Source organism: Adelges cooleyi, unplaced genomic scaffold, assembly GCF_023614345.1.
Source record: "Adelges cooleyi isolate 19-005CV unplaced genomic scaffold, UGA_ACOO_1.1 ACOO_flye_CR_arks_rails_tigmint_CR_PRNA_2, whole genome shotgun sequence".
NCBI lineage: Eukaryota > Metazoa > Arthropoda > Insecta > Hemiptera > Adelgidae > Adelges > Adelges cooleyi.
Genome location: NW_026095860.1, coordinates 9,637,704 through 9,648,283, shown reverse-complemented (window position 1 = coordinate 9,648,283; position 10,580 = coordinate 9,637,704). Strand labels below are relative to the sequence as shown.

Here is a 10,580-nt window from a genome sequence, read left to right as displayed (position 1 = left end):
TGCCTTTCTTCCAGTCTCAAATTTTAAACATTAAAAGTAATTAACAAATACTGCTGTTGTGACCTCTTGGGGGGATTGAAATCGTTCTGCTGTTTTAATGGTTTAAACCAAAAAGCTTAACAAAATGTCGACAATTCAAGAAGGTCAGATTTTTGCCCATAAAGAAGTGGTATATGCAATAGCCATATTGTAAATTTCAATCTTGGGTTTGGTTTTTTTTTACCAATAAAAAATTATACAGGCCTCCGGATAGGTTAGGCGAACAATATAATAGGTATATATATTTTTTAATGCGACTCCTGTGTAGATTAAAAAAATACTACCACTTTGCGCTGACGTGCAACGCATCACACACACACACACACATGTTATCGCTGTCTCATTAGCGACCACGTGAAGATAAGCTACAACACCGTGTATTATGGGTATTTACGTAGACAGGCAGGTATAGCTATATAGGTATAATATTATCATGTTTATATGCGTTTTGAGTGATGTATGTATGTATGTGTGTGGTTCTCTATTATCTGTATAGCTGCTGTGCCAGACGATGATGGAAAACTTTTAGTTGATAATTTTTTTCTTTCTATCTCTCTCTCTCTCTCTGTGTTTGTGTGTGATGTGTGATCAAAGGCCAGTAAATTGTGTTCAAACGCATCCGGACACCAGACCAGTGCAGACATGAGAGCCCAACACGACCGGAACAAGCTCAAACCCAAATCGTACGAGTACGTCACGCTCAACAGGTTTCACCTACCGGACGACCATGAATTCATCGACGACCTGTTGAACTTGGAAAAAGTAAGTACCTACCACCATCGCGATTGGCTTGTATTTTTTATTATTATTATTATTTTCATTTACAAGTCACAACGCTATCTCATGATCGTTATCACGACGATGACATTAGACACACACAAACAAATTTGATAATAGTTTATTTATTATAATATAAAATATATAGTAGATATTCGTTAAACGCTGCAAAATGCTATAACCGAAAAAAATGTATAATTGATAATAATACTGAGATTTAAAAAAAAATGTTTTATCCCTTATTGTTTTTACAACGAGGTGGTTTGATATTGACAAAAACTTGTTTGATCTTTTAACGTTAACAAATGGCAGCGTTGGGCAGCTTGTGGCCTGCTAAAGCTACATGATGATGATGATGGTGAATGTTCCTGAAATCCAACATATGTTTATTGTATCGTTTTTTTTTTGTTGTTAAAAAATGACGTATTTTAATTTAGGTGGCGCCCTATAATTGTCAAAGATGTAATTGCTATCTGCTAGATTTTATAACTGTAATTTTTTTTAGATGTACAATAAGGCTTGGTAAAATATTATGTTATTTGCCTCACACACATAGCCTGTACATAATATTGTAAATTATCGTTTGCATTACTGTCATGGACGTCTATTTTGATTTATGCTTTTTTTTATTATTACTTTATAAGTTATAACTAGTGTAATTTATTAGCTTTGGGCTCGCGGCAGCGGTAAAGCTATTGCTTATGTACAACGTTGTGTTTATATTTTCGTTATTTATGTGTATCTTCTAGAGTCTAGACCGCTGATTTCTTGGTGTAGCAACTGTACAGGTGGGAAATTGTACCAGAATAGTACTTAATTGGATCAGACATTGAAAAAAGTTCACCCCCCCCCCCACCCACCATTTGAAAATCGAGAAAACTACCTAAACATTTACTTTTTTTAGTTACAAATTTCTGGAATTCTTTTTAGACATAATACTACCCTTAAACGTTAACAAACCAAAACAAATATCATAAACCCTTTCCACTAGAAGTGGTTGGAAACCGTTTTCTTTATTTTGCTAGGTTTAGGTGTAGTTTTAGGGTTTAAGATGTGAAAATCTGTAGTCAAACATTTTTTTTAATGAGAAAAACAAAAAAAAAGAGGGAAATTGAGTTTTGACCGAGGTTAATTTCTGAGCTGGTATGTGAGTGTGAATCAACAGTATAATAATAACTAAATACTATAAACACTGATACTAAAAATGTCAGCGCAGAATTTTGCTAAAATCCTAACTTAAATAAAACTAACTACAGAATCACCAAAATCCTCTCATATCCCACCTATCCTTACTTACACTACCTGACAACCCCCCTCGTCGCCTTAAAAGGCGCTGGTGTCGAGATCTTTTATAAATGATAAAAATCAACAAATTTAATTAATTTAGTCTGAAGGGTCCTCTATCATTGGATGGCCTCCCTTATCATGCCATTCTGTTATTTATATTATATTATATTATTGTTTTGTTGTACATATCATCTCATTTAACTATTGTATTAACTAATACAGATTGTAAATTTTCAATAAAAAAAAAAAAAAAAACTTAAATAAAACTACACAAACCGACAAATTATATATATAATATTTTTATGGTAAAAACTTGAACGTTAATAGGAGTTTTACGATTTTGTTAGGTCTTTAAAGTGTTTGTAGCATTTTTTCTAAGCTAGAAGCGTTTTAAAATTAGTTTTCCCATCATAATTTATCATAGTATAATATGTTTATGATTCATAAATCAGTCGCAATAGACAATAAACAACAAATCTCTATTGTTTCCGTACTATTTAATCTTAACCGTGAATATACCTATCTATTTTTTGTTATTATAATTATATTATTATTATTAAAGAAATTGTTTTGATATTGACATTGTGGTAAAGGCCAATCTACAAATGCCAAGGTCTCTGTAAAAACTAGATAACCGCTATTATCGAGTGTATGAAAATGAATTGGCACAGGCATTACACTAATGACGTTATCAGCTACTATCAAACACACACAACCAATCATTGTATATTATTTGTTTTTCTTAATCAATTACTCATTGACATACATCTTTTATGCAACTTAGTCGCAGATCCGAACACCGTATTTGTCCTAACAGTCATATACAGATAATGTCTGTATAATTGAGTCACGGTCATACCGTTTAACTTGAGGGGTAGTTTTTCCAATGATCTCAAAAACTATTAGGGAATATTCGATAGTGATGAATTTTTACAAATTTAATGGAGGGCGCCCCTAAAATAGTTTATGAACAAAAAACCGTACCTCTAGTGCTTTAAGGACCACTCTAGTAACATATAATTAACACTTTAGATTGTTCCTGTTTTTTTTGCAGTAAATCTACCATAAGCACCAACGACCAATTCGTTATTGCTCGTTTTTTATTAGCATATTTACTTTGTTGAAAAACTGTAGAGGAAACACAATGACCATAGTATTTCTTCTCCAAAGACATGAATTGTTTTAATTACAGGCAATAAAGTGTGATCACTTTGTGCCGGCTATACAGACATTGTCTGAGATATTAATTAAAACTTTTTTTTATTTAAAATTTTTTCTCAGGACAACAACAATATACCGTTCAGTTTGTTGACCGACATATGCGTGCCGGTATCGTTGCTGCTTATAATAGTACTTTTGGGATACGAAATGGATTCCATGGGAACCGACGCAGACAGCACTCTAGTGTTAGTGTATGGAATTGTACTCATCGTGGCCACGGGTGGAGCTTGTGGCTATGTCGCCTTAAGGATGTCAGCCACGCAACCGTACAGACCAATGTCGATTTTGCCAGCAGAGGTAATTAGTATTGTTGTTGTATTATCAAGATAAAAACATCTTAGACAGTACTAAAAGTGTAAATGAACAGCAGGCTAGAATCAAAACTCACAAAATTCAAAATCACATTTTTCAGAAAAACTGGAAGAGGGTTTTGCTTAACAACAAAAAAAGTAGTTTGGACCGAAAATCGCTAATATTAAAAAAATTTCAATCTTAATAGTTCTCTTAAAATCTAATAAATCTAATTTTTTTTTTAATTATTCTGGTTAAAAATAGTTCAGTATCAAAACTCACATTTTCCAGTGGAACTTGTACTTAGTAATGGTCCTAATCAATACATAATATAAACATGTTCTTGCATGTTTTCAATATATCTGATAACACATTTGGATTGAGAGTCAGAACCCCTGTAATGCAGTGTTGCTAAATGATTTTCTCAATTTTTAGATCATGCTAGTTTTGATTCTAGCCTACTCAAATATTAAGTATAATAAAAAATATAATATCAACTTTAAACCTTTGTAAATTTGTGAGTACAACTCCAAGGCTTATTTGCATGGGTTAGTCAAGGTGATACATTATCAACTGATAATATGCTTATTATAAAACATAATAATATAATGGTTAGGAGAGCAACATTAGTCGAAAACGTTATTGGGATGATTACAAGAAATTACCTGTCGCCATTTTCGCGTTAAACTTTCAGTTAGAGAAGAGATATTAGAGATGATTGATAAGAGATAAAAAATGTATGATTCAATGTTTTTCCATGGAGCAGAGAAAATATAATAGATAGAAAATCATAATATTCTAAATATAATACACAGGTAACACCTGGTATAACAGAAAATGTAATTTAATTTTGTCGGTATTTTACAGGTAAAACTATTATCGCCGCAAAAATCAAGATCTCAGAGATACTACTATCAGAGTATACCGGAAGTGCACAAAGTCGGTAAAAAACGAACCATTACGTTTATGGTTTAGGCCAAAAACAAAAAAAACAAAACGCTGCTTTGTTTGTGTAATATACATTTTATGTAAATAGTATGAGATATGTGTGCAGAACTAATATATTGTGATTAATAATTATTGTAAATACTTTATGTACACCGCGTGAGTGTGTGTGTGGTGTTGTTGGAGTAATAGTTTTATTTTTTTAAACGGAAGTTCGTAATACTTGTAAACGTATCAGTATTAATGTATGGTACCTAATACTTATGTTTATGTAACTTTCTTGTAGTAACCTATTGAACATAATACTATATTGTAACTTATTGTTATGAGACGACAATCTAATCGCATTACTTTTTTAATGTTTAACTTAATTTAAATTATACGAAATTATATATATATAAATAAATATAACATGATATTATTTTTGTAAACATAACCAATAGTAGTTTTTCTTTTAATGGTCGAGTGCCGGCAAATCGCATAGGCAATTGTAGTGCTCTTGTGTGGAGTACACACACGAGAAAGAACCATAATGTAATTTTCTGTCTTTGTTCAACTAGTTTGAAGATTTTGCTATTTTAATTTTGGCTGTATAATAATTGTTTTGTTATAAATCTTATAGCTTTAAATTTTGTTTGATATTTATGCGCATTCGTTAACATGGTTACAGTTTGTTAGATAATGTTTTAGACACTGAAAAACGTAATGCGACAACCACATTTTTTTGGTTGGCAACAGCTGATAGATAATAATAATATAATGTTTATTAATGTGAACCGCTCAGCAGGTTGTCAATGTGACATTGTATAAGAATCAGATATGTTGCAGTTTTAATCAAATTATTACATAGAAATCTAAATGATAAAATAAACTATAAATTTGAACTAAGAAAATAAAAATTAGCATAGGAAATTAAAGCGATTAACTGACAATTTGGTTAAATCAACTATACCTATTTACATAAGTAGTATTAATTTTTGTTGAGTTCCTTATTGGACTCTAATTGGCATTAGAAACAACAATCAACAAACACAATGTTATTGCAACGATTGCAAGTCATTGATAATAATATTTATACACCGAAAGTGCAGTCAACAGGCGATGCATACTATATTCGTTGGAGACCGTAGACCGTCGAACCGTGCGTTGGTGTTGTCCAACTGCGAATGGAAAAGGCTTGGCAAACTTTTAACAAAGAAAGCCGACGAGGCCGCAGCTGTGCAAGAGATGAAGCGAGTCAAAGAAGAGCGACGAGCCTTGTCTGAGAGGTTGGCTAAGTCCTGGGACACTACCGTACTGGTATGGAGAACTTGTAATGATCATTTTATGACGATCATGCTAAACTTATAATCACTGTATAATCTGCGATTGTTGACAGAATAAACGAAGGAAACAATTAGAACAGAGGAAACAATTGCTGGCCGGTATAGAAGCCAAACAGGTGAAGAGGGACGAGCAAATGAATCGTGAGATATTGGAGCGCAGAGAAACAATATTGGAGAAGGCGCGTTTGCACAAATGGGCAGAAAAAGACTCGACGAAAACTCTCACAAGCGAACTGCGAAAGACCGAGGTAAATTTAAATTTAAAAAAATTATTCAAGCATGATGTGCATCTGCCCGGCTGTTTTGACTTGAGTTTTGTCCGTGATAGGTGTTGAGGGAAAGAGCGATGCAAATGCAATTCAACGAGTCGGAAAAACAGAAAGCTTTGGAAGAGGAACGGTCGATGGCTGAAGCACAAAAGAAAGAGACGGAGCAATACGAAAAACATAAGCTAGAACAAAAATTAAAAGAAGCCCAAGAAAAAGAAGCGAACAAAAAATTATTCATGGAAGAGTAAGTTTTTGAACAAAACTGTCTCAGGTTTATCGTGAAATGCACCGCTCAAGATCATCCCAAAGCTAATTTCATTGAGTTTCCCCATTTTCAAATCAGCTCCCCAGGGACATGTTTTATATAGTCACTATACCTATACGACTTTGTTGAATAATAAAACAGGGCTAGAATTTCGGAAATAAAAAAACGCGAAGAAGAAAACAAACGAAGTGAAGAGGAACAAGCCGAACTACGAAGGATCGCAAAAGAAATCGAAGAAGAAAAAGAGCAAAACAAAGCTAAGGTCCGGTGAGAACACTAAACAGGAATGCGGCGTACCTAGCTTATACTGTTGTCATATTGTTTACACACCCAGCTCCAATCTTCCAAAGAAAGTATGATGAAAAATCTCAACGATAGCCGGGAGATAGCGGCCAAAAAAAAACAGATGGAACAGCTGGTTGAACGAGACGAAGACATGGTGATAGCGATTTTGGCCGAGGCCAACAAAAGGATAGCCAGAACGAGAAAACTAAAAGAAATAGAGGTTAGTAGCAGGCTAAGACGAAATGAATCGATATCAGAGACATTTCTTTGATTGCCGAGTAGATCGCCCGAGCAAAGCAAGCTGTCTTGGAAAAAATCAAGGAAAAGGTGCGCGCTAAACAAGCCAAGATGGGCGAACGGGCAGAAATGGCTTTCCTCAACGCGGTCGACGAACAAGAACGCAGGCAAGTGTACTGTAATTATTGTTTGTTGTAGGTCGATGGTACTTATATGTCTGAATAACATTGCTTCCAACTACACGAAGGTACCGGAGGGAAGAAGCCGAGAAAAGGGCGGTGGTCAAGAAAAGAGCCGAGGAAATGGAAGAACAGATGAAGGTGATGGATCAAGAAAGACGAAAGGAGCAAGAACGGTTGGCGCTGAGTTTTCAGTGGGAACGGCAAAGACGCGAACGGGAGATGGAAGTGCTTAAGGAATCAGATCTGGCCAAGAAACGAGCCGAGCACGAGGCGAAGAAAAAGTTTAGAGAGTACTTGGACTTGCAAAGCGTGAGTGGAACATACAGGGTGGTATCAAAAAGAATGATGGAGTTTCAAACGGCTGTAGGTTGTGAAGTATCGGACCTACAGCGCTCTGGCAGGACTTAAATGAAAGAAGGAGTTGTCAAGTTTTGAACGACTGCCTCTAGATGTCTCTGATACTAGATGTTTCATAGTCGTAACTGAATTACGCTTCGTGAACTCGATCACTTCTCTTGTGAGAACGCCATCTTAACAAACTGGACAATAAAGGCTGGCGACACAAACGGGAAATTTGACACGAAATTAGCGCTGTAGATCCAATACTTCACAACCTACAGCCGTTTGAAACTCCACCATTCTTTTTGATACACTCTGTATTCTATAATTGTTGGAGGCAGTTAGACTTGAAGTTAGGTCGTGTCTAATCGCAGAGCAACAACAGAGCGGCCAGCGAGGCGAATAAAATGGTGGACTTCGAACGTTATCAAGAGTTGTTAAGAACTTGGCGCCAAGACGACCGAGAATTCAACGCCTACGCCAAAGAAGTGTTGGAAAATTGCAAGGAAATGGGTCGACCCGTCGAGCCCATACTTAGAGCGATTAAAGTAATTGTTATATATATATATATATATATATATATATATATATATATATATATATATATAATCAGCTTATATCAATTACAATATTATCTAGATTTCTAATTTGTCCTTCAACAACTATGATGGAAATTTATTTTTACATCTTACCTTGCTCCTTTTCTAAAATGGTGCTGAGTAGTGCACTAGTAAACGTCTTAGTTAAGCGTTAAGTATTTGATTAGGACAGTCAGCAGTTGACCAAACACTGGGCTGGCTTACTTTACCCGTGACTTATACCTATCGGTTGTACTATGTATTTTTTTTGCAGAAATATGCAGAAGATAATGTTTTGCTGGCCGACGCTGCAAACGATAGCGTCGAGAAAATAACAAACATTCCAATGGGTTCGTTTAAAAACTCTTGCCGCCAAAAGTAAAAAAAAAAAGTCATCATTTGTCGAGATAACGTTTATTGTACAAAGTAAACCGATGTCAACCAATTAAACGTTAAATCAAATAACAAAAAAAACAATTTGTTATACTCTTATTAGCCTGTGTACAATTGTCCCACCGAACAAGTATTTATTTAAATTGGGCTATACATAGAAATAAGGTGGTCGACTTAACTATTTCCTTTGCGACCGAGACGCATTATTATTATTTATTACAAGCAAAAGCACTTGAAATAATTTATATTAAGTCATAAATCGCATTACAATTATACCGGATTAGATTACGCTCTGTTTGAACTTAAGTTTCTTGCACAATAATATCCTATTGATGTAGAAATTAGCCAATAACTATTTTGCACAACTACAAACGATAGATTGGATACATAGAAAATATGTAATAACAAAATTTTCTGTAGAGTAGGTGTAGATAGTGAATTATATGTTTACATTTGTTAAAAAGATCAATCAAAAAAATAGACTAGATAATAAAATACAAATTTACTTATCCGTTGAATATTAATTTTATTGGTAGAAAGGTATATGTAATGGACTTATCATATATTTGATAACAAAATTCGTTATTTGGAGGTTCGAACAAAATAATTATGATAAACAAAGATGAACATTTTAAATTATATACACAAATAATTAGTAAGAATATTTATTTTCAGAATGTGACTATTATTCAATTACAGCTTAGTTGGTAAACTAAATTGTTGCCGCGGGCCTCAGCTAAAACAAAATATTAAATTATTGTGAAGAAAAAATCGTTTATTTATATAATTAGCTTGCACATACATTTTAAGTTAGGCTCTTTTAAAAATGATTAAATTGTTTTAATTTTAAAATAATTTTGATTTACAAATAACAAATTATTATGAAAAAAATAAAAATGGTTTATTTTAAATAAGTTCATATTTATACTTCATAAGCATGCAAAATAACCCCTTAATTCTTTTTTGCTTCTATTAGGGTCTCATATAAGGTTTTTATGTCCACCTCAAAACCTTATAAATAACCAAGTAACATCGGTCTAATATATACATTTTAATTCACATCCCGAACTAAGTTATTCTACTATGACTAAAGACTTACGAGTATCGTCCAACACCCCTCCTGAAACATTGAATAAAATTGCTTATTCAATATCACTTTTATAAGATAAATAAGTTATATCAAAGACTCAAAGATTTACCATCACCGCCTGGAGCTGGTGGATCTGAAACATAGTAAAAATAACTAAAGTACTTATTTTCATAATTTTCAAGTGCATTGTACATAGTATATATTGGTATAATAATTTTGAATTGTTTTCCTAAAGATTTTACCTTTATTGGTCACGAATTATAGTTTTAAAATATTTTTTGAACTAGACACACAATTTTATATAATAATATGCTTATGGACATTATAAGTACAGGCGTTCCCATCCAAAACAAAATATTGTAAATATTTTCTTTAAAAGGCTTAGGATTTACTTTTACCAGTATCAATTGTTTGTTTAATATGCAAATGAAAATGACAAACTTAAAAATGCTAGTGTCTTTGTAAACCACAAAACATTATATTATCATCCAACTTACAGCAATTAAAAAAACAAATAATAACATAAATAAAACTTATAACATAAATAAGTTTTATCTAATAAGTCTCAAATACTTACTATTATTGCCCTGCACGGGTGGATCTAAAAATATCGAAAAAGAACTCAAATACTTGTTTTGTCTATTTTCATTGTTATTTTTTATGTACCTATATTAGTATACTAATTTTTTATGGTTGATCTAAACCATATAACTTTGTCAGCCACGAATTATAGTTTTCAACAAATGTTTTAACTAGACACACATTTATATAAAAATAATATACTGCTTAAGACATGGCAAATGTATTCTTATTTTCTGCATTTATGACATTGTATACACGTTTTAAGCTCCATTGAAAAGAATTTTAAAACTGCTATACTATCTTTGTGATGTACAAATATAATTTAAAAATAATAATCAAATGTATGTTTAATTTCACTTTTATAACTTATTTATTAAATCAAATCAAATTTATTTTATTAAAGTGTCCAAGACTTACCATTATCTTCTATCTCTGGTGGTAAAATTTGTATCGGTGGTATAAATTGCACAAACGG

General features: G+C 32.9%; 2 protein-coding genes across 3 annotated transcripts; both read left to right on the top strand.

Moving 5' to 3' along the window:
* On the top strand, positions 1 to 4,996 carry LOC126833646 (uncharacterized). Its single transcript, XM_050565092.1, has 3 exons — positions 1 to 801; positions 3,385 to 3,621; positions 4,483 to 4,996. The coding sequence occupies exons 1-3, from the start codon at positions 682 to 684 to the stop codon at positions 4,588 to 4,590; spliced, it is 465 nt and encodes a 154-aa protein (XP_050421049.1). The 5' UTR covers positions 1 to 681; the 3' UTR covers positions 4,591 to 4,996.
* Positions 4,997 to 5,180: 184 nt separating this feature from the next.
* LOC126833645 (trichohyalin-like) lies at positions 5,181 to 9,242 on the top strand. 2 transcript variants are annotated; one of them, XM_050565090.1, is made up of 10 exons: positions 5,181 to 5,859; positions 5,939 to 6,133; positions 6,214 to 6,398; positions 6,561 to 6,681; positions 6,754 to 6,924; positions 6,987 to 7,108; positions 7,189 to 7,432; positions 7,837 to 8,010; positions 8,315 to 8,418; positions 9,109 to 9,164. In XM_050565090.1, the coding sequence occupies exons 1-10, from the start codon at positions 5,662 to 5,664 to the stop codon at positions 9,113 to 9,115; spliced, it is 1,521 nt and encodes a 506-aa protein (XP_050421047.1). In that variant the 5' UTR covers positions 5,181 to 5,661; the 3' UTR covers positions 9,116 to 9,164. The 2 variants fall into 2 exon arrangements, with proteins under 2 accessions (XP_050421047.1, XP_050421048.1); XM_050565091.1 differs by lacking the exon at positions 8,315 to 8,418 and having other exon boundaries at positions 9,109 to 9,242.
* Positions 9,243 to 10,580: the final 1,338 nt, after the last annotated feature.

Excerpts from the sequence above, each read along its gene's own strand:
- LOC126833646 (XM_050565092.1), top strand. The coding sequence starts at position 682 with ATGAGAGCCCAACACGACCGGAACAAGCTCAAACCCAAATCGTACGAG. Across the intron at positions 802-3,384 it reads ACCTGTTGAACTTGGAAAAA|GACAACAACAATATACCGTT; the intron begins GTAAGTACCTAC and ends ATTTTTTCTCAG. Across the intron at positions 3,622-4,482 it reads TGTCGATTTTGCCAGCAGAG|GTAAAACTATTATCGCCGCA; the intron begins GTAATTAGTATT and ends GGTATTTTACAG.
- LOC126833645 (XM_050565090.1), top strand. The coding sequence starts at position 5,662 with ATGCATACTATATTCGTTGGAGACCGTAGACCGTCGAACCGTGCGTTG. Across the intron at positions 6,925-6,986 it reads GAAAACTAAAAGAAATAGAG|ATCGCCCGAGCAAAGCAAGC; the intron begins GTTAGTAGCAGG and ends ATTGCCGAGTAG. Across the intron at positions 7,433-7,836 it reads AGTACTTGGACTTGCAAAGC|AGCAACAACAGAGCGGCCAG; the intron begins GTGAGTGGAACA and ends GTCTAATCGCAG.